This window comes from Psammomys obesus, unplaced genomic scaffold (assembly GCF_907164565.1).
Source record: "Psammomys obesus unplaced genomic scaffold, mPsaObe1.curated_primary_1811, whole genome shotgun sequence".
Taxonomy (NCBI): Eukaryota; Metazoa; Chordata; class Mammalia; order Rodentia; family Muridae; genus Psammomys; species Psammomys obesus.
In genome coordinates, this window is record NW_026587759.1 from 6439346 (window position 1) to 6463868 (window position 24523).

The 24523-nt window shown below is 40.0% G+C and overlaps 1 protein-coding gene across 1 annotated transcript in view; it reads right to left on the bottom strand.

The window, feature by feature from the left end:
* The window catches only part of Adgrv1 (adhesion G protein-coupled receptor V1), a 520333-nt gene that overhangs the window by 309882 nt on the left and 185928 nt on the right, over window positions 1–24523 (bottom strand). Inside the window, exons 75-78 of the mRNA XM_055604066.1 lie at window positions 19188–19430; window positions 12139–12546; window positions 3759–3943; window positions 126–375 (exon numbers count right to left, since the gene is read on the bottom strand). Coding sequence (XP_055460041.1) covers window positions 126–375; window positions 3759–3943; window positions 12139–12546; window positions 19188–19430 — 1086 coding nt within the window. The remainder of the gene's footprint in view (window positions 1–125; window positions 376–3758; window positions 3944–12138; window positions 12547–19187; window positions 19431–24523) is intronic.

Below are 24523 nucleotides of genomic sequence, written 5' to 3' on the forward strand. Positions count from 1 at the left end.
AAAAAAAAAAAAAAAAAAAAAAAAAAAAAAAAAAAAAAAAAAAAAAACTAAGCAAATGTGTCCTGGGTTTGTCTGCTAAAGGAAAAATAACATAAAACATCACATGTTTTGAAATGAGAGATTACCTTGTCTTTCAGGGCAGGAAGGTTGTTTCCTGCTACAAACCACTGCTGGCTGCTGTACTCCACAAACTGGACAAATGTGCATGCACTTTTCCCGTCCAGCATTTCTACATCAGGAACATCAAATAGCCTCTCTGGAATCTGAATGTAGTCACCTTCCTTCCCTTCAAACTTGTGTCCGTTGATTTGCTGAGGGTACCAATGAAGAGCCAGTATTGACAAATATGGGCAACTGTCAAAGATGGTTTTGCTTCTACAAGAGAAAAATGAGCCTCTGCTGAGGTGGCAGTTCTTTTGTCAGTGTAGCACACTGTATTGGCTCAATGTTTAACCTGAAGGTCTTTCTCTTCTCGTAGAACAATGACACTACTAATCCCAACACTAAATAAACATCTGTTTTCCGTTGCCTACACGAACATTACATCTTTCCACCTCCCTTTGCTTGATCTTTCTTGTAACCTGGAAGCTGTCACATGATGATCACAATACAATCTGTGGCTTTAAAATGTACTTTTCTGTGTTGGTCATAGGCTGTGAAGAGTGCTGAAGAAAACATATTCCTATTACAGTGGGGCCTTTGGTTTTATTTAAAATCGATAGCTTCATTTTCATTTCAGATCTACTTATGCCTTTCTAGTACATAAAAACCTTCTAATATAACTGTCCATCTAGTAAGAAAACACCCTTAAATAATGGTCTTGATGCTTCTGATATTTCTGGGTTTTTCCATGCATCTTTTAGGGATAATAAGATTCTATGCTCAGTTAAATTGCTTTCTAACCTCAGTGTGAGTTGAATGCATGCAGACTTGGTTGAAAGTACAGGTGAAATTCCAGCCTTGCTAAGACAAAATCTTTATGTAGAGAGAGTACTTATGGGTCAAAGAATGTGAAAATCTGTAACTATTTTCTCTGAAATTTGTAATGAGTTGTTCCTGGAGTCATCATCTTTGCAACAGTGAGCAGATACCAAGACACATATGAAACCTGCCTTCAAAAGGGTACATTTGGATACTATGGGAGGTATCTGTCCAAGGTTCTATCAGCCCCACTGTATACAGAGTGTGTTGAGAGATTGGGGATCAAAATGATACCTTGGTAAGACCTGTAATGTGAAAAATGGATCAGATAATGCTAAATGAAAATCTGAACAGATAAAAGCGATCCTTTTCCTCTAGCGGTGTGTTTCCTCTGTAAGAAGTTTCTTCCGAGGCTTAAAGGACAGCATTTTACATTGTTCTGTCAGCTGTTTCAGCGACACTCCAGGGCAGGCCTGTGCTCAGCAGTGGCTGACAAACACAACATGAACACTGTGATCTTTATGGGCTTTTTGTTTTTCTCTTACCTGTTCTTCTCTAGAGTTTTTCCCTTTTTTGCTTTCTCCTGGTCTTCAGCACCCTCTTCAACATACATGATGTCTCAAAATGCTTTTTCTTTCTTTCTTTCTTTCTTTCTTTCTTTCTTTCTTTCTTTCTTTCTCTATTCCACCCCCCCACCACATTATATTCCAAACACATTCTGTGGTCTCATTGTAAACATCTAGTCCATAACAGGTTTCTTTTTTAAATTTAATTAAATTTTTTATATTAATTACAGTTTATTTACTTTATATCCCAGCTGTAGCCCCCTCCCTTATTTCCTCCCAATCCCACCCTCCCTCCCTCATCTCCTTCTTGCCCCTCTCTAAGTCTACTGATAGGGGGGGTGCTCCTCCCCTTCCATCTGACCCTAGCTTATCAGGACTGGCTGCATTGTTCTCCTCTGTGGCCTAGCAAGGCTGCTCCTCCCTCGGGGGGGGGGGAGTTAGGGGGAGAGCTCAAAGAGCCTGCCATTGAGTTCATGTCAGAAACAGTCCCTGTTCCCCTTTCTAGGGTACCTGCTTGTATACTGAGCTGCCTTAGGCTACATCCAAGCAGGGATTCTAGGTTATATCCATGCATGATCCTTGGTTGGAGTATCAGTCTCAGAAAAGATCCCTGTGCCCAGATATATTTGGTCCTTGTGGAGCTCCTGTCCTCTCCAGGTCATACTAACTCCCCCTTCTTTCATATGATTCCCTATACTCCATAACAGAGGTTTCTGCAGCCAACATAAGAGACATGTAAATAGCACTTAAGTTTGAACTGCTCAGAGTTATCACAGGGGGAAATGTAGGAACCGTGGTAATGGGCAGAGAGAGGATGTCCTGAAAGAGACTTCTGTGAGGGTTTTTTTTTTTTTTAATTCTTTGCTAATTTTCCCATTTGGAAAATATCAGTCCCAGGACTCACAGCAGGTCTTAAAGGATTGCAGTGTAAGGAGATGTGAGATGTTTCCTGACTTCATGACACCCCGGAATGGATCTGTAATGAAAACCTAGGCTGGAAGTTTTGGTTTTACTGCACTGTTATGACCATGCAGCATGGTGGCCAGCACAGAGTATGGAATCAAGCAGGCCTATGACTGAGCGTGAGACTTAGCATGGACTATTCACATGAACACCGTCAAGGTGATCAAGACACTAACCCTCAGTTTCTGAACTTGTAAATATGAATCATAAAACCCTAACTCTACCTTTCAATTGCTTGCCTAAAGTGATGATTCATAAAGTATACATATGATATATACCAGCTTTTATGAAGGCTAATGCTGAACCTTATAAAATTTTCAGTATTACTCTGTCTCTACCTATCTGTTTCTTTATTCAATGCAGTCTGGATATAGCAAGAACATAATTAATATCATCAGTGTTATCTGTATTTTACACCTTGTCTGTTATATATAATTTACTGTTTTGAATTTTTATGTGTCTACAACCAAAGAACTATATTCAAAGGTTTATATAATCAGCTGATTTCTTTGTTAGTTTGTCAGAATTCATTATTGAAATGACTCACTTCTATTGTGACTTACTAAACACTGGTGATAATTTTTACTGAAAATAAATAATAAAGTTGATAACATTTATATAAATATTTTTACCCAAATACCTATTATATAGTAGCATACATCAGCAACATGAAAATCAAGTTGGATTTTAATTTCTGCCCATGTTCTATGCCAGTGGATTTTAGGATTTTAAAATACTTGGAGGTCTTTGGACTTCAAAAATCCAATTTAGATTAAGAATGTAATTTAGGTATCAACATGCACAAAAATATTAACAGGTGGTTACATAACTAATTATGAAGCTAATAATAACCATGAGTATATCCTACTTTCTCTTTCTCTTGCTAGCTTTCTGCTGAGTAGCTCCAGCCACAGAAAATCCCTAAAGTTTGAGAGCAGCTTTCTAGTGGGAGAAACATCTGGGCTTAGGGCAGCATAAGCCATAGCACAAGGTTCATAATCAGCATCTTTCCTCTGCAGAACGTGATTTTCACTCCCTGACTATTGCCTGCAGGAGCAGACAAGATGAGGCCTTCCTCCTGAAGATGCTGTCACACAAGAGCCCTGCGATGTTGATCGTGCACACTCCTTTCTCTTGCGAGGGCTGCTGTCTTCCTCTAACAATCGGTCTCTTTGGCCCACACGTGCAGAGGACTGACCAAATGCTCTATGTAGAATCCTGCCATTGTCCTGTATCATCCACTGCTTTGGAAGCCATGAGGAAATGGAAATACCTTTCAGGTCCAGATAACTTTAGAAAAAAACTCACTTTTCACCAGGAGACCCACAGGTAACATCAGTCAGGAGAGAGAAGGCAAAATGCTCGGTCATTTCTGCAAAGTGGCTGAATCCTCTAGTGTCCTTGCGCTTTGGGTCAATTAGGGCACAAAGGAGCTCATACAAAAGAGCTCGGCTTTTGATACTGAAACCGTGGTTTTTCCCTTCCATCGTTATCTGGAAGAAAAATCTAAGTGTTAAAATATGTATTCATCAGATTACTTCCTAGATTAAATATAATATACACACCACATATGTTTTTTCATTAATAATTAACATTGTCAATGATGGAAATATAAAGAACTGAGAAGAAAGTGGCATCAAAATTACATTTTAAATATGCCCATTTCCATCTAAAAGGCATGAGTAATCATTGACAAAGAAAGGAAATAATCATTAAAATACTTCCTATTTAACCATTTCTTAAAGTCCCAAATGGTGGCATATATCAGTTAAGTTAGCTACAAGAGTTAACATCACAATTTTGCATTTACCTCCAAAATAATTTGATATTTCTTTAATGAACAAATAAGAAAAATCAATATCTCAAAAATGTTTGTAATAGAAATAAGATTATTTTTCATGGGAAAATGATATTATTATTATTATTATTCACTTTGTGTCCCAGTTGTAACCCCCTCCCTCATCTCTTCCCAGTACCCCCCCTCTCCCTCTTCCTCCCTTATCCCTCTTCCCTAACCCACTCATAGAGGAGGTCCTCTTCCCCTACTGTCTGACCCTAGCCTATCAGATCCCATCAGGACTGTCTGGGTGTTCTTCCTCTGTGGGCTGGCTAGGTCGCCCCACCAGGGAAAAGTGTTCAAGAAACAGGCAACTGAGTTCATGTCAGGGACTGTCTCTTCTCTTGTGGGGAATCTACATGGAGACTGAGCTATCTACGTGCTACATTTGAGCAGGAGGTCTAGGTCCTCTCTATGGACCTTGGTTGCTACATCAGTCTCTGCAGGGCCCCGGGGAGACTGCAGAAATAAGTTTTTAAAATTATATTTGTGAGTAAATAGTGACTACCATATAATACTAGAGTACAAAAGCACAGCAAATGAGAGAATTCTCTTCAATCAAGACCACTCAAGACATCCTGGCACACTGCTTTTTAAATGTGATTTCCTTAAAGGACTAAGTTGATATTTGAAGAGAAGGACAATATTATTGTTCCATTATATTCTAGTATATCTGAAAAATTCCAGACTCCAAGGTCATTAGTTTATAATTCAACTATTGGGCCTCCTGCCCCCTCCCACATCATCACTGTCTGTGATTTACTGTATATCTTTAGTGATAAACTCATGATATCTTTGAAACGATTGCCTTTTTTCCTATCAGGTAAACTTAATGAAGGAGTACTCATGCTATCCCTATTTCTTTCTTTCTTTCTCTTTCTTTCTTTCTTTCTTTCTTTCTTTCTTTCTTTCTTTCTTTTCTTTTCTTTTTTTTAACTTTGTAATCTATCAGTTTCATACTCACACCCCAACTCAAGATCTGAGTTTATAAGACTATCCATGGCAAAGACAAGAGAACAGATCACAGAAGAAATACAATAAAAATAACAATACAAACTTCATGGTACAATTACAAATTAACAGTGGATAGGCCATTGGGTAAAGCAGCAAGGAAACCAAATAAGCCAAATGAAAGACCAGTCTAAGAGAATCTTTTAAGTTGGACACGGTTGCACATGCCTTTAATCCCAGCCCTCAGGGAGGCAGAGGCATGGGATCTCAGTGAGTTCGTGACCAGTGTGGTCTACAACATGAGTTCAGGACAGTCAAGACTGCACAGAGAAACCTGTTCTCAAAGAGAGAGGGGGAGATCCAGAGAGAGACAGAAAGCCAGAATCTCTTAGAGCTCAGGAAGGCAATTAACAAATCAGATACAGCTTGTGAAAGCAGGCAGAGGAAAAGATAACAGATCCTTAATGAGCAGCACAAGCATTCACACTTACAGGTGCAGAAATTGTTTTACATCTGAGAAAAGAAGAGACAGCATAATATTACTCCCAAAACTGAACAACTACAATAGGAGACAGATGAGAAGAACCCAGGAACAGAGAAGCAGAAGTTCCCTCTTGACATTAAACACTTCTGAAAGAAAATGTCAGAAAGAGCAATAGGTGTAGATTTTAGAAATTAAGGTTCAAGAATTAGACATCTGTTCAAACTCTTCTTTAGGCTCAAGAGGAACAGAAAGTGCATTTAAGTAGAATCACAACAACAAGAAAATGCACTCTTCTAACTCTAGGTTAGGATGGCTGTACGGTTACTCTCGGTAATTTACTAAACTTCTCTCATCTCAAAAGTCATAGGGAGAGATCTTATTGCTATCTTTACTTTATTTCCAGGTAAGAAACCAAGGCACCCAGTGTGACACATGACTTGGTAATTGGCCTAGCTCAAGACATCCCCAGCCAGCCACATGCACTAGGTTGCAGCCTCTGCTACTTGCTTGTCAGAATATAACAACACACCTTAAATTAGTTCACTGGTGTGTCCATAAAAACACTAAGTGAGCTGCAAGTCAGTGTTGGTGTGTCCACAAGCTAAATCACACAGGAATAACTGCACTACAAAGCACACATTGTTAAGAACCATCAGTAAAGCAATACTCTAGCTTTAAAAGGTCATTCATTTAATGAAAATAATAGAAAAGCCAAATTTATCACAGTTCATTTACAGATCAGCAGAAGAAGTTCACATGGGAAAACATCAAGAGGCTGTCAGGACTGAAATGAAAATGGAGAAGCATTCGAATGAGTGTGACAGGTTAGTGTCTAAGACTCTAGAAGACATGCTATTCCCATGCTTCTGCAGTTCTTCCAGAGGACGACATCAGAACTCCTGGCTCAAGTTCTACCAAGCTCTAAAACCAGGAAAACAAACTTGATGAAATAAAAAATTAGATATCCAATCTCACAGAGGTTTGGACTCTGATATTGTTATTAAGGCAGCTGAGAGCGCTGGGAATAATTTGGGTTTTTCTGCACCTGGGAAAGTCAGGAGGCAGATTATTGTTATATAAAAGACTGTCTTAGCCCACAGATGGGCTTTATCCAGAAAATTCTTTCTAATGAGTCTTGTAAAGTTGTTATTCTTTTTAGTACAAGATTGTCTCATCCAAACAAAATCAGGCAGCTACTTCCAAAGTGCAAATTCCCATCTAGGATTCATCAAAAGAGACACAGATGTTGGAAGACGCATCATCAAAGCACTTAGAAGCTGAGAAACTTGCAAATGTCAAACATATTCAGTTAGAACACAAAGCCATACAGCATTCAATCCAGCACATGGGAGTAGCCTGTGCTGAAGCTGAGGCTGGACCATTTTTTTAACTCCCTATGGTGCTTACAGCATAAAGTACAGCTGGCTCAATCTGAATTTCAGACTACAAACAGCAACTCTTCGTTCTTAGCGCATCCTAAGTGTTAGCGACATATTGAACCTTAAAAATGTGCTGCTCACCTGAAACACATGCGAAACTAGTCATCCTTTATTTTTATTTGCTAAATGTTACACGTGGATAGTGCAAGTTATTTATATGTGATTATCTGCATGCCATTTATTAATTTGCTACTCCTTTAGCTTTATTATATAATTATGTCTAAAACACAAAATACAGTCATGAGTATATCAAAAGGGCTACATCCTGATTTCGTCATCAAGGAGACACCACGCAGTGTGCTTCACAAACCTCCAGGGTCAGTATCCAGACTGTGTGACACCGGCTGTCACCTGGCTGCAAAGGTGCAGGCAGTGTTGCTGTACTGGCTGCTGCATATCTCTGTGCTTGTCACTGTCTCTGTCTATCTATATCTGGCATTGATGTATCCAAACAGAAAAGATGCAGCAAAAATGGCAGTCAGTGGTGTTTTTACAGTTTCTTTTTAATGTTGTGAAAACACTTTTGTACACACAATTCATTGTTGATTACACCAATGTGTGGCTCCTGAATGTTCACAGGTATACTAGCCCCACTTTAAAGGCTGTTAATTTTTCTAAATTTCTAATAATAATAAACCTTCATACATATATTTGCATAAATGTTACCACTTATTCTAAAACATAATCCTTGCTAGGTGTTCATATGAGCAAAGTATTAGAAGCTGTGATGTAAGAACTCCAGAGTTACTCAGACTTTTATCCAGACAAAGGTAAGTGCTTATTTAATGATGTATGCCAATATTCAAAACAAAATAATTACCATATACTATTGGGCTATTTGACAGCATTATTGAAATAAGTGTTGATGTAACACGGGCCGCCAGCACTTGGTGCAATGACTGTGTGTTCTCCAGTCACAGTCTCACTGTATAGCCCAGATGACTTAAAACTCTGCTCGCCTGCCTCCTGCCTCCGCCTTTTGCCTCTAGAGCTAGAATGTTGGCATGGGCTCTTCTATCTAATTCTTTATTTACTTGCTTTGTCTGCATACATGTCTGTGTACCACATGTGTACCTGGTGTCCACAGAGGACAGAGGAGGACACTAGATCCCTCTGGACTGGAGTTACAGTAGTCACAGGCCACCATGTGCCTCATTGAACCCTGGTCCTCTGGAACAGGAGCCAGTGCTCTTAACGGTTAAGTCATCTCTCCAGTCCCAGACCATGCTTCATTTTAAGTGTTGCCTTTTGACTGATGACAATACATGGCTTTAGCATATAGCTTAATGAGGGAATGAGAGGAGCAGGATTTCCTTCTATTTTTTTTCTCTAAAATATTTGAAATTTTCTTTCTACTCTACAATGTAGTTACTATACATGGTTTCTCTTGTTTTGTTCAACATTAATTCACTACTGTCCCATCTGTTTCTTATTAGACATTTAAGTATTACGCTTCTTTGGCATGAACTCTATCTTTAGAGTTTTCATTGCATAAAATGGCAGTCACTGTGCTTTGCAAAAGTTTGCCATAGCCTCTTCTTTTTATTTTATTTATTTATTTTGGTTTGTTAGATTTTATTTTTTTTAATTTTTATTTTTTAATATTAGCTACAGTTTGTTAACTTTGTATCCCTGCTGTATCCCACTCCTTCTTTCCCTCCCAATCCCACCCTCCCACCCTCATCTCCTCCCTGCCCCTTTCCAAGTCCACTGATAAGGGAGAACCTCCTCCCCTTCCATCTGATACTGGTTTATCAGGTGTCTTCAGGACTGGCTGCAAAGTCCTCCTCTGTGGCCCAGCAAGGCTGCTGTCCCGGGGGTGGGGGGGGTGTCAAAGAGCCTGCCATTAAGTTCATGTCAGAAACAGTCCCTGTTCCCCTTATTAGGGTACCCCACTTGGATACTGAGCTACCCTAAGATTTCACCTTACACCCGCCAGAATGGCTAAGATCAAAAACTCAAGTGACAACACATGCTGGAGAGGTTGTGGAGAAAGGGGAACCCTCCTCCATTGCTGGTGAGAATGCAAACTTGTACACCCACTTTGGAAATCAATCTGGCGCTTTCTCAGACAAATAGGAATAGTGCTTCCTCAAGATCCAGCTATACCACTCCTAGGCATATATCCAAAAGATGCTCAAGTACACAACACGGACATTTGCTCAACCAGGTTTGTAGCAGCTTTATTCGTAATAGCCAGAACCTGGAAACAACACAGATGTCCCTCAGTTGAGGAATGAATACAGAAATTGTGGTATTTTTACACAATGAAATACTACTCAGCAATTAAAAACAAGGAAATCATGAATTTCGCAGGCAAATGTTGGGATCTAGAAAAGATCATCCTGAGTGAGGTATCCCAAAAGCAGAAAGACACACATGGTATATACTCACTTATATAGACCTATAAGATAGGATAAATATACTGAAATCTATGCAGCTAAAGAAGATAAACAAGAAAGAGGACCTGGGGTAAGATGATCAATCCTCACTTAGAAAGACAAAGGGGATGGACTTTGGATGTAGGAGCAAACAAGTAACAGGACAGGAGCCTACCACAGAGGGCCTCTGAAAGACTCTACCTAGCAGTGTATCAAAGCAGATATTAAGACTCCTAACCACACCTCCAGCAGAATGCAGGGAATCAAAAAAAAAAAGGGGGAGGGGGAGTTAATACGACGTAGAGAGGACAGGAGTTCCACAAGGACCAAATATATCTGGGCATAGTGAGACTGTTTCTTCAAACAAGAACTATGTATGGATGCAACCTAGAGCCCCTTCTCAGATTTAATTTTTTTATTTATTACAATTTATTCACTTTGTATCCCACCTGTAGCTCCCTTGCTCAGCCCCTCTCAATCCTTCCCACCCTCCCTCTTCTCCTCCTTTGCTCCTCCCCCAGTCCACTGATAGGGGAGGTCTTCCTCCCCTTCCCTCTGACCTTAGCCTATCAGGTCTCATCAGGACTGGCTGCAAAGTCTTCCTCTGTGGCCTAGCAAGGCTGCTCCTCTCCTCAGGGGGAGGTGATCAAAGAGCCAGCCATTGACTTCATGTCAGAAACAACCCCTGTTCCTCTTACTAGGGAGCCCATTTGGATACTGAGCTGCCATTGGCTTTTTCTGTGCAGGGGTTCTAGGTTATCTCCATGAATGGTCTTTGGTTGGAGTATCAGTCTCAGAAAAGACCCCTGGGCCCAGATTTTATGGTTCTGTTGCTCTCCTTGTGGAGCTTCTGTCCTCTCCAGGTCTTTCTAACTTCTACTTCTTTCATAAGATTCCTTGCACTTTGCCCAAAATTTGATTATGAGTCTCAGCATTTGCTTTGATACTCCGATGGGTAGAGTCTTTCAGAGGCCCTCTGTGGTAGGCTCCTGTCCTGTTTCCCGTTTTCTCCTTTTTCAGATGTCCATCTTATTTGCCTGATGTCCATCTTACTTGCCTTTCTTAGTGAGGATTGATCATCTTACCCAGCGTCCTCCTTCTTGCTCAGCTTCTTTAGGTGTACAGGTTTTAGAATGTTTATCCTATTCATATGTCTAATATCCATTTACAAGTAAGTATATGCCATGTGTGTCTTTCTGTTTCTGGAACACCTCACTCAGAATAATCTTTTCCCACCATTTGCCTGCAAATTTCATGATTTCCTTGTTTTTAATTGCTGAGTAATAGTCCATTGTGTAAATGTACAACAATTTCTGTATCCATTCCTCAATTGAGGGACATCTAGGTTGTTTCCAGATTCTGGGTCATAGCCTCCTCCTATCTTCTATACCATGTATACCTTTCATGCACCATGCTTTGAGAAATAAGAGAATGATATTTTGATATCCTACTGTAAACATTTGTAATAATTAAGGAAATGAAGCACTGGAAGGTTCATATGTATGGACTCAGAACTTTATGTGTGTACATGAATATGTTAAAAAAGAAATTATCTTTATAAGAAAGCTTGATATAAGCTATAAAGGTATTTTTCCTTCCTTAATAATACATTTTAGAAACAATTTTCCATCTAATCTTGAACTTTTATATCTGTAAGTGATTACACATTTTGTAGAAAGGGAAGCAACTAACTAATCTCACATAAGAGCTGACTAGGAAAGTCTATGGAAATTGATGCCAAAATTATTTGGCCAGTCCTTATTCTTACTTTTCAATGAATATTTGTTAGTTCCGAGGAAGAAGAGAACACAGGGGTGACTGCTCATGGTTGTTTGTTTGTTTGTTTGTTTGTTTGTTTGTTTTTTGAGACAGGGTTCCTCTGTATAGCCTTGGCTATCCTGGACTCACTTCGTAAACCAGGCTGGACTCAAACTCAAATAGATCTGTCTGCCTCTGCCTCTGTCTCCCCGAGTGCTGGGAATATAGGTGTGTGCCACTGAACCCTGCTGACTGCTCATGCATAATGTGTGAAAGAATGAATATAGGTTACAGTCCAGTCCGAGTTCTTACGAACTCAAAACACCAACAAGTAAACTGCAAATATATTCAGTCTCTGGAGAGTCAGGAAGGACATTGGGCTCTTGCATCTGCTGCCTTTAAAGCTCTGGTTGGATTCTGGCTACACCACCCTACCCACAGTTCCCGATTTAAGAGTAATGATGTAGACAGTCCTGATGAGACCTGATAGGCCAGGGTCAAATGGAAGGAGGCCCTCCCCTATCAGTGGACTGGGGAAGGGGCATAGGAAGAGATGAGGGAGGGTGGGATTGAGATGGGACTAGGGAGGGGGTTATAGCTGGGATTCAAAGTGAATAAATTGTAATAAATGTAAAAAAATAATAAAAAAAAAAGAGTAAGGATGTCAAGCAGGCCTCATTCAAAAGAAAGTACATCGGCATTCACGGTGAATCCCACTTTTACATTTTATGCTAATTTCATGGTAACGGGCATTATAACAGGATGAGTTATCTGTTTTGGTGTGAGCTTTGTGACCTTCTCGCTGAGCTGTGTGCTTACATCCGCAGGGATGCCCTACCTTTTCCAGTAAGTACATCACAGCGCTCAGCTGCTCGTCCGTGCTCTCTGTGGCTACTTTCACGGTGAGGCTTTGGAGCACTCTGTTGAGAATATCTTCATGCAGGGGCTGATGCAGCAGGTCTGCAAGCCCCCAGACAGCTTGTGAAGCCACATCAGAGACAAGAGTGATGTTGGCAATCCCATACACTTTATCAATTTTGGCACCACCTTTTGGGTCAAAAAGCACAATCTGAAAGCGTTTAGGAAACATATTTAAAGACCCCGAGTCTGGAGTTAAGATAACATCCACCACAGCACTTCTCTGGCCAGGTTCAAAAACCAGTGTGCCTTCTGTCCTCACGAAATCCTTCCCAGAAACAGCTGGAGATATGAGGACTCGACCAATTGTTTCAGCACGCCTCAGCTCCTGAAAATTAAACAGACGGGAAAATGAGACTATGACACCTCTAATGTTATTCTAAACGGATTACTATTTCTTAAACAAATTTTCCTTCTTTTCAGTAAACTAATTGGCAGTAACTACACTGCCTCTAAAGCATGGACTTTATACTTTTCTTAACTGCCTTCAATAAGCCACAGAGGTAACGAGGAGAGGGAACAAGGTGTTTGCACTGAAATGAATCAAGGAAAAGAACTAGAGATGAAAAGATACTGTTGTCTAGAAAAAATACTGTTGTCTAGAAAAGAATCCAGTCACGGACACAGCAAATAGTATAACTTAGTTCTCACATGCTAAAAAATAAACAAATATTTAGATTTTACTCTCACCTAGAAATTTAGGGGCAGGGAGATCTGAGAGCAAAGAGTGGGGAGGAAGAAGAAATCAGCTCCTTTTTCTCCTTCAGTGTGGAAATATGCTACTGTGCTGGGTTCCCAAGCAATATATATGCATCTGATTTCTCAAATTACAGTTGTTACAAAGGTTTTAGAAAGTTCAGGGTGCATACTGTAGCTGAGGAAAATTGTAGTTGTGTGTCTTTATTTACTGCTGACTAAGGATTAAAGTCCTAGTACATCCAGCATGTTTACTGAGATGCAGAATTGACAGGCATAATACCTACACTCCCAGAACCCAAGATTCTAGCAGAGGGTACAGTATGGGACTATGGAATTAATGTTGTCTTCCTACATGGATTCTTATGAAGGGAAATAAGACAAAGTAGAGACAGAGACACAGGGTGGTGGTCAGGGCACAGTTATAAACCAAGCTGGACATGGAATTGCAACATAGGATTCATTAAAGGACTGTCCACACGCTAACCTCAGGAGATGGATTCTAGGCCTAAGGAAAAATATTCTGGGCAATGAGAACAGCACTTTAAAAGGCTCTGAGTTCATGTCAGAAACAGTGGGGGAGCAGCCATGATAGGCCACAGATAAGGACATTGCAACCATCCTGAAGATACCTGATAAGCTAGGGCCAGATGGAAGGAGAGGAAGGAGAGGAGGACACTCCCTCTCAGTGGATTCGGAAGGAGGCAGGGAGGAGATGAGGAAGGGAGGGGAGGATTGGGAGGGAAGGAGGGAGAGGGCTACAGCTGGGATACAAGTGAATGTATAAAATTATTTAAAAATAAAAAATATTAATAAAAAATGAAAAAAAGGCTCTGTGGTGAGAACCCTATAATCTGATGGGAAGAACCAGAAGGCTAGTATGAATGTTAAGGAGGAGTGTTGGGCACTGACATAAGGAATGGATAGGGTCAAAGAGTATGTGGCCATTATTTTAAATGTAAGCAGAAACCACAGAATTAAAACAGGAGAGTGACCCTTTGATTAGAGGTTTCATAAATGCTCTGGGGAACATGTGTGCTAATCTATAGTAGGGCTAAGCACAGAGGCAGGAGGAAGAAACACTTGTCTCTGAGATAGCTCACTCAAGGTCACATGAGTAGAAAGGATAGAAATAGAATGGGGACAGAGTGTGAATGCAGTTAATAGGAACTTCTGGTATATTCAGCATGGGGTAAGAGGAACATGAGAATTGACCATGATATCTAATTGCTGGCCTGGATAGAGGAGTTACTATAGAGATGATGGGAAACCAGGACAAGCAGTACTTATGACATACACGAAGCCTGTTATATCTCCTAGGCATTCCACTGAAGATGCCAGCTAGAACAAACTCACAAAGGATTGTGACTTCATTCAGTGCATTTGCTCTGGGTTACAACATGTGACAGGGTTAAGTGACAGTATGTAAATTTGGTCAACTGTAGATTCATTTAATGAAGTATAATAGAGTAAGTGATCTTTTCATCAGTTCAAGTAACAAAAACCAGAAATCCTTTCTTACTACTCTACAAATAAATATGAAGAAGAGAATTTATGATAAAACTATGGTATTTGTATACATGAAAATTTATGTTATATTGATTATTGAATTACTCCAGCTACAGTGAAATAAGAATCAATACCACTGGACAGAATAAAAGCTTGAGTCATATTTTCACATTATTTTCAGTTTATAGAGAACACAACTGTATATTCTTATCTTCTAATAGCACACTCACTGTTCAGAAGCAACTCAGGGACAATGAAGCAAGAACAATATAAAACTACCCAAGCAGTAAAACCATGGTTCCCATTTGCCTGTTTGTTTGTTTCCTATTTTTCTTATCTGTTCTTATCTCACACAATATATCCTGACCACAGCCTCCTCTTCCTCCGCTCCTCCCAGGTCCTGCCCCAGCCCACCCTCCCTCCTCTCTTTCCAGTTCCCTCTCCCCAAGATCCACCACTCCTCCACTTCACTTCAAAAAGAGCAGGGCCTTTCAGGGATATTAACCAAATACAGAACAATAAGGTATAGGCACAAACCCTCCTATCAGAGCTGTGTGAGGCAACCCAGTAGGAGAAAAAGGGTCTCAAGAGCAGGCAAAAGAGTCAGAGACAGTCCATCTCCTACAGTTAGGAATCCCTCAAAAACCCCAAGCTAAACAATCACAGCATGTATGCCTATGCCCTAGCTCAGACCCATGCAGGTTCTGCGATTGCTGCTTCAGTCTCTGGGAGCCCCTGGGAGCCCTGCTTAACTGATTCTGTGGGCCGTGTGTGCTCTAGTGTCCCTGACCCTTCTGCCATGGCTTCTGATTTTAAGCTGGCCTTTTTGATTTGAGCTCTTGTCTGTTTACATGGAATTATAAAACAACAGATTAATATTCTGGTATTCTCTACTCAACATCTTTTCTTGTCAACACCTTGCAGCATGATATTAACACCAACAGGGTCACAATATTATTTTCTTTTCTTAAGAATCCTTCATGGTGACTGTCATAATCATTCACATCCCTGCCGAGTCACTCATTGTTTGTTCCAAATCGCTGAGCTCTTCTACATTTCTATGATGCTGTAATTTTCCTATATGAATGGAATCTTTTACTCTAACTTTGGAGATTATTTTTCCATGACATAATCATGAGGATGTTACACTAGCTGATATGTGTCTTGATGGCTTGTTCCTTACCACAGGTAGGAGCCTCCATTTTATCTAACTTTTTGTCAATTGATGGACAGTTGTTCATTAATTTTATTATTAACAATTATAATTATTAATTATAAATTAATTAATTTATTAATAATCTACCTCAGACAGTTGTGTAAAAATTTCCATGTGAGTAATAAGTTTTCATTAGAATAAATGCCCAAGACTATAATTCCTTGGGCCTGTATAATTCATGTATAATTATTTAAGAAACTAACAGAACATCCTCCAGAGTAGTTATATCATTTTACATCCCCACCACCAATAAGCAAATTAATCAGTATCATTGTCACTGACAGCCATTCTGATGTTCAGATGAAATCACTGCGGCACACTGAACATCTTTTTATATAGCCAAGTTCTCTAGTGAGATGTTCTATATTTTAGTCTGTTTTTGCTTACTGCATTCTTTCTTCCGTGTATCCTAACATCCATTCTCCTTGTCCCTGTGCTTGGATTTACAGACCTTTCTTATGACATTCTTACACTGTAAGTATGTGGGTATGAAAGTATTACTCAGAGACAGGCCTCGGAGTGGGTCTGTAAGGGGTCATTCCGATTAGAGTCCCTCGGGTGGAGAGATCCACCTTAAACATGGAGAGTGACATTCCAGGGTCTGGAGTCTTGGACTGAATGGAAGGAGAAAGCTAGGTGAGCATCTGGGTCATCGCTCTCTGCTTCCTGACTGGGATGCAGTGTGAGCAGCTATTGGAGAGCTCTTGATATCCCTGTCACGCTGGACCGCATCCTTAAACTGTGGACCAACATAAACCTCTCCTTCCTTGAGCTGCTCTTGTTGGCGTTTTGTCACAAGACGATAGTCAATCAACACAAAGCCTGTATGAAGGCTTTTCTTTTTCTTATTTGTCTTGCTTGTGGATTTCTTTAGTGCTAGAACATTAGAACATAAGGGCTAATAACCTTTATCAAATTGAAATTTTAATCAATCACTATTCTTTCAGGTGATTTTTTTTTCAATCCTTCTGTCTTTCTTCTTTCTTTCAAGACTTTAAGGTCCTATAGTTTTTTTGTTGCAGCCATTAGGTCCCTAAACCTTTATTTGGTAGTTTTCTCAATTTGTCTGCTGCTACTGTTGCAATTGAGGACAAATTATCATACTATCTGCTAGATTGTTGTCTTCTTTGTCCCTTCACTCTGCCCCGGAGATTATACAGTATATATTAGTATATTTCCACATGTAATATTCCCGTCTTCTATTTACCATCTAAGAGTTCCTCTTTCCTTATTGAGACAATTTCCTTTATTTTCAAGTTATTTTTTAAATTAATTTTTTAATTAATTACAATTTATTCATTTTGCATTCCAGTTGTAGCCCCTTCCCTAATCCCCTCCCAATCCCTCCCTCTCTCCCTCCCTCCCTCCTTCCTTCTTTCCTACTTTCCTTCCTTCCTTCCTCCCTTTCTTTTTCTGGCTTGTTTTAACACTGCCATCACCAAAGAAAGCCAATTACTACCTTACTCCTCATAGGGAAAGAGCAGGTTTCCTCATTGGAAATGAGAGACTTCTTTATTAGATGGAGTGAGACCTTGCCAATAATCTCACCTCCACAGATATCTCGGCAAAGAGGTGTGAGAGAACCTCTCCAAAACACGCAGTGTTCTCCACTGAGACTGGGTTGATGCCATGTGCTTTTTATTATTAGACAAAGGGCAAAGCCCCAACTCTCCATTAGGTCTTCTGACATGGCATGCAGAGACTGAGGCTACTGGACAATGTAAATCTACACACACTCACACACACACACACACTTTGCTGATGTGGATAAGGTTCAATAAAGTTTTTCTGGCATCTCTGACTAAAGAATACAAAATGATTTTTATCTAAAAGCTTTGTCTTGCTCAACTGTCTCTTCCCTGTCCCTCGCACTACACACAGCATATCTATATGGGTTTCCTCCTCTGTGCACGCTACACATTATATCTGTATGAGGAATTTCACTCTCACACTACAGAAAGCATATTTGTATGGTTTTATGTTTTTTTGAATTTTTTCCCATTAGTGAATCCATATGGTAAGTTCTTCAGCTCAAACTCACGGCTACGAGGGAGAAAGGGAATTGTGACGCTTGCTTCTCTGTGTACCACACGGTGCTCATTGTCCCCCTGCAGTTCAGAGTCTCCTAACATTGACTTATGCATAGTCCCTGTAGCTGAACTCAGCAGGAAAAGGGGCTCTGTTTTTCCAGAAACGAAATCCTCATTTGTAGAAAAATCCTCAGATTCTAGTCTTCACTTCCATGTTGAAAATGGTTAACATGGAACTGGTGCCACAGCGCTCGGCCTATGGTGTTGAGGCCCGTGTCTGTGTAACTGCGGTAGCTGGTCTGTCTGTGTGGGTGCACATACCCACTTCTCTCTCCGCTCGTCAAGTCTCTCGCCTCAAATATCTTCATTATGTGTTTTACATCTCTAGTCCCCCTTCTTCTGGTCTACAAACTCATGATGTGACAATAATAATATTTCATGGGCGAAGCATGAGCATGAGACTTTTTTCTCATTTCTCTGCCTATCATAAACATGCTAAACAAAATACTAAAACCTCCCTATGAATGAAAAGGCTTCTGTCTGTGTTCACAGTACTGTAAGACTACACAACATGGAGTTTACTTCTAGGGTCTCACACAGCAGAGAATTGTGTCTTCTGTCATCCTATCTCAGCCTAGCAGGTTTCCAGGGCAGCTTTCCACCCAGGATTCTAAATCTACCCTCCTATTCCCTGACTCTGTTACACTAGCTGTACATACGCTTTATTTGATGCAAAAAAAAAAAATGGTAGATTTGAACCAGCCAACGGTGCTGAAGGGGGAAGTAAAAGAAGTAAAGGAGGAACAGAAAACAGAGAGCTAAAGCAGGAGAGCTATCTCCACAATCATGCTTCAAACAGAATGGCTGACATGTTATTTATCTATCTATCTATCTATCTATCTATCTATCTATTTATTTATTTATTTATTTATTTACTGTATTAGAATTTTGCTGAAGAAGCAAAGTAAAAAAAAAATGATAAGAAAGTATAGAGCACATAGGACCTTGTCTCTTCGTGTGCTCAGTGTTGCTATTCTGGACCCCATAACTCCATCTGGTCATTCAATGGACACCACATGAAAGGATGGACAGGTGTAGTCACCTAAAGCCAGTGCTGTGTAAATGTTCAGTCTGTATTTAAGGACGTTAAAAAAATCCAGTTAATTTGAATAGAATTTGTAGGCAACCTCTGCTTTTTGTTCAAGTCTCAAATGGCCACAGTGGAGGAAGTACTGAGCCAAGACCTTAGAGCTGTGACGAGCAGACTTGCACGTAACACCTCAAATGGGACAATCAACACTGCCAAAGCAGGGAAAACCAAACAGAAAGCCTGTGCTTCAAAACACAACCTCTTAGTCGTGTGAGAAAAGCTGACCTGATGTACAGAGAAAACAGTACGATACACAAACAGCAAGTCATTGTGGGATCCCCAGAAAATATTGTTTAGATTACCGTTTCATTATACTCCTTACAGAGGCAAAGAATATAAACATATATGACTGTATTTCCTATGCCTACCTGGGTACTAAAGTTAACAGACATCATCATTCCTGTCCCAGAATCTCTGGCCACTTGCAAACTGATCAGAGTAGCCTTCTTATGAGCCACAGCCAGCCGAGAACCCACAGAAAAGGAAATGAGGCTCTGTGGTCCGGTACTCTTGGAAACTTTGATTCGAGCAAATCTGGCACTGTTGTTTATAGCTGCCCCAGCAGTGATGTCATACAGCTCCACAAAAAAATGTGTTTCCACTTGAGGCACCTGATAGTGAAGAAAAAAACACTTATTATTACAAATATACTCCTATTTTTTTTTACATATTTCTATCACTAAGACATGCTATAGTTATCAATATAGCATTATAAAAATGATTATATACATGTATAATATATATATATATACCCCCATGAAACAATAATAAAGAAAACAGAGGCTATCAACTTGAGAGCTGAGGGGAACATGAGAGCTGTTGGAAGGAAGAAAAATACCTAGGAGGGAAGGAAGGGAGAAAGTGATGTAATTCTGTTTCAATAAAAAGCATATGTAAAATAGATAGTTAAAGATACATTTTATATAATTACAGAACTAAACTTTTACATTAGGTCACTGTGGCAACTATTCTTTTTTCACCTCTTTAAAACTCCATCTTCTTACTGTGAGCTTTTCTCTGAAAGACAAATGTCTGTGGTGGTTTGAACAACAATGGCTCATATATTTGAAGGGCTTGGCACTGTTTAAAAGGATTAGAAGGTATTACGATGTGTGGCCTTGTTAAAGGAAATGTGGTGGTGGGTTTGGAGGTTTCAAAAGCCTGTGCTAGGGGGCTGGAGAGATGGCTCAGAGGTTAAGCACACTGGCTGTTCTTTAAAAGGTCCTGAGTTCAATTCCTCAAAACCTCATGGTGGCTCATAGCTATCTGTAATGAGATCCGGTGCCCTCTTCTGGCCTGCTAAAAAGAAAAGAAAAATGTCAGGCCTAGGCTTTCTCTTTCTGCCTCTGGATCAGGATATAACACCCAGCTACCGGTCCAAAGTCATGCATACTGCCTCGTTCCCTGCCATAATGATAATGGACTAACCCTCTGAAGCTGTAAAAAAGTTCCAACTAGGTGTTTTCTTTTATAAGAGTTGCCTTGATTATGGTATCTCTTCACAGCAATAAAATAGTGAGTAAAACAAAGTCCAAAGATAATATACTTAAACTCTATACGCAAATGATGAATAAATAAAATGTATCCACACAACAAGCTAATTAAAAACCAGTGAAGCAATAAACTATTCAATTATTTTTCAATATAGGTAGATCTTAAAATATGGCATCAAGGGCACAGGGATCTTTTCTGAGACTGATTCTCCAGCCAAGGACCATGCATGGATATAACCTAGAATCCCTGCTCGAATGAAGCCCATGGCAGTTCAGTATACAAGTGGGTGCCCTAGTAAGGGCAACAGGGACTGTCTCTGACATGAACTCAATGGCTGGCTTTTTTACCACCTCCCCTAAGGGAGGAGCAGCCTTGATAGGCCACAGAGGAGGACATTGCAACCAGTCCTGAAATCTGATGAGACCTGATAAGCTAGTGTCAGATGGAAGGGGAGGAGGACCTCCTCTATCAGTGGACTTAGAGAGGGCCATGGGAGGAGATGAGGGAAGGAGGGTAGGAGTGGGAGGGAATGAAGGAGGGGGCTACAGCTGGTACGCAAAATGAATAAAATATAATTAATGTAAAAAATAAAAATTTAATTAAAAAAAGATGACATAAGGATTCATAAAGACTGAATAATTATCTACATATATGTGATAAACTTAACTATAGAGATAAAAATGATATAATTACGCTATGTGGTGAAAAGATATTTACATAAATATCCGCAGCTAAAACGAAATATAACACTTTCTAGCAGTTGCCTCAACACTGATGTCAGGTGCAGCCAGAGCAGAGGCGGGGGATGAGTAACCCTGCAGGGGAAAACAGCAGGGGAGAGAGCTCAGCTTCCCGAGGTTCGCTTAGTCACGGTTTCTCTTGAGACAGGGTCTTCTGTAGCACAGGCGCTCAGGAACTCAGTGTGGACCCAAGGAAAAGCTCGGTTCCAGGCCTCCGTCTGCTCCCTGAGGACTAAGGTGGCGCCACCACGCCTGCTCACGTGGTGCAAGGAGTCAAACCCAGCGCTTTGTTTGTGAGAGGCAAAACACTGTGTCACCTGAGCTACATCTTCAGCCTGAGATTACGTTTTTAAGTTTTTAAAGTTTTAAACAAATATGAGGATATATTGATAACAAATTCTGTAATTGTATATAATTTTCAAATTTTCAACAGCATTGTACCAAATCAAAATGAACTCTGTTCACGCTCCACCCTTATTTTTCTCCCTGAAATCACTCATTTCCTAAAGCCTGAATTGCTCTTTATAACGCTGTCAGTCATCTGTTTTTACAAATGATTTTCTCTTACAAAGCAGAATCTGAAATGTTTAACTTGTTAGCATCCTGGCGCACCCTGCTAAAGTGGCTTGATGTGTTTTCAACTGCAGGTGTCATGGCTTAATGATACATCAGGCATATTTTTCATCTGCCAGCAAGAGCCTAGTCCATCATTTGTTTTGTGATCATTTGAATGATAATCACTGTCATGAAACAGAACATCAAATCCTTCAGTATTATCCAAAAAAGTTCCATCTTAGTCATGCAGTAAATGTTCTGACTCTCATTTTCAATATCTAAAGAATGTGTTGATCTATCTGACAGCACAACATTCTTTATGTTCACTGATACACTGACAGAAAATGTTGGACTGTGGAAATGAATATTCTTTCCACTTTGAGAAACTACAGTTGGCAAGCACCAGAACTGAAGTGGAGGGGAAGTAAGGGCAATGATTCTCAAGAGCTAATATTCCCTAATGGACGGGAGAGCGCGAATTCAAGAGTCTCTTTGAACTAAGTATTTTGGCATAATAAGTTCCAATAGACACTCTCATCTTTATTTTTCAGTAAAATATTCCTTTTCCTTGTGATGATGATTAGGACATTACTTATAACCACTTGCCATCAAAAGAACACGTTGTAATCTAAATAAAGAACTATCTAAAAACTGAATAGTGTACAGATGGGTGCCTACATATAGTTAGACTGGAGACAAAAACAGTCCTCGGTCAGGCAAAGAAATGCTCTATCCAGACAATATGCCTGAAGTCTATTGAGAAATAAGACTTAAAGATCACATCTGAACTTCTCCCGACTCTTAAACAGGAGGGAGACCTCACACGAACCCATTGTGCATGGAACCGCAGCAGGCCCTTCTCCTAGAGAGGCAGCCTTTTGCCCTAACTGGTAGAAAATTCCTCTCACTGGGCTAAGAACTGCTCAGAAGCAGTGTCAAGTTGACAACCTAAACTAACTATACTACTTCCTAAGCTAATTTTCTTTTTATTTGTTTTGTTAATATAGAAACACGAGTTAAATCACCAGGAAAAGGGTGAGTTGACCGAAATTCAAAAGATGGATTTTAACCGAAGTAACTGATTAAGCAAGTCAGTTAAATTTTTCACGACTTGAAAATAAAAGCAGTAAATTATTATGCAGCTGAAAAATAGAAGGAAAAACAAAGTGGAAAGTTTTAAAGTTGAGGAACAGAACTCTGGATGGAAGGAGACAGTACTTTGATCTGCTGTGTCACTTGGAGGACAGATGTGTGTTCTCTGTGTGCAATAATCTATAAACCTCTACAGACATGGCTGCTGCAAAGTCTAGATTCCCTCGGGCTCCAGGCCCATCCCTTCTCAGTAAAACACTATCAGTCATCTCTTAGGATAAAGTCCTTGCCAAGAACTGTACTAATAATCTTCATGTGTTATCATCTCATTTAATCTTCCTATTAGCCCTTTTTTAACCCCTTTAAACCTAGGAGGCTGATCAAACTACTTATTCAGGATTACCTAATTAACTAGTGGATAAACTAAGATTTGGATTCTTTTTTCCTTTTCTTCTTAGTATGATTTAAAATTTATTCACTTTGTATCCCAGTTGTACCCCTCCCTCATCTCCTCCCAGTCCCACTTTCCCTTATCCCTCTTCCCTAGTCCACTGATAGGGTAAGTCCTATGATCCTAGCCTATCTGGTCCCATCAGGACGGTCTGAATCCTCTTTTCTGTGGGCCAGCTAGTTCACCCCACCAGGGAGAAGTCATCAAGGAGCAGGCAACCAAGTCCATTTCACCAACTGTCTCTTCTTCCCTTACCAGGGAACACACATGGAGACTGAGCTGCCTGTGGGCTACATCTGAGCAGGGGATCTAGGTCCTCTCTATGAATGGTCTTTGTTTGATGAATCAGTCTCTGCAATCCCCCCTGTGCCCAGTTTTTTTGGTTTTGTTGGTCTCCTTGTGTGGCTCCTTGAACTAAGATTTGAACCAAGGTATTCTGACACCAGAAGCAGCACTCTGAACTACAGTGTAGACTGCTGAACAAGCTCTGTGGAATGGAAACCATTTTTCTGGCAACAACTGGAGACAGTTCTTAGGCCAAAAGGTTAGGAATAATTGTATTGGCCTGCTGGCACATCCACACAGGCTCTCAAATCTCACTTAAAAAAAAATCGTGGCTGCTGTATTTCCTGGCTTATATTGCTAGCTCTTAGTTTATGAGAAATAAAAGGAATCCAAACTAGAGAAGCCAAATTCATGCTAAATAACAAACTATAATTTGTGAAAATGCATAGAAGATTGTAGCATTTTATTGTTTCATTTTCTTAAGAACACAATCATATCCCTTCTTTTACTTTTGAGTTCTTGTCTAATATCCCAAGTTGGCCTCAGATGTGTGTTCTTTGTACCTCAGCCCCTGGAGTGCGAGCATTAAATACCTGTGTCTCTACTGTGTGTTCCTTCCTGTTTTTTTTTTTAAGTTTTCTTTGACTGACATAAGAATGTGCTGTCCTTGCCTATGACTTATCATTTAACAGCTAGAAAGAACACGGCATAATACTTTGAAAATAAGCTATCTATCTTATCTATCTGAAACTCCTTAAAAAATATTGTCTTTGTGGTCTTCCTCTAGTTAGGTCTGTGATTCTCCACCTTCTTAATGCTGCAATGTACATATACAGATAAAAAGGCAATCTAAATGAAATCACCAAGTAATAAGGAAGACAGCCCGAACAGACATCTCTTATCACCAAATGAAGTTTCCAGTACCAGGAATGTATTATATTTAGCAGAGTTGTTGGCCAAAGGGGTGCCATGAAAACCTCCAACAACCAAGGCTGCTGCCAAGACTATAGGATGCTCTCCACAAACTGATGACAAGGCCTTATGTTGATGACAATACTTACACAACTCATTGAACACGTAGAAGTTG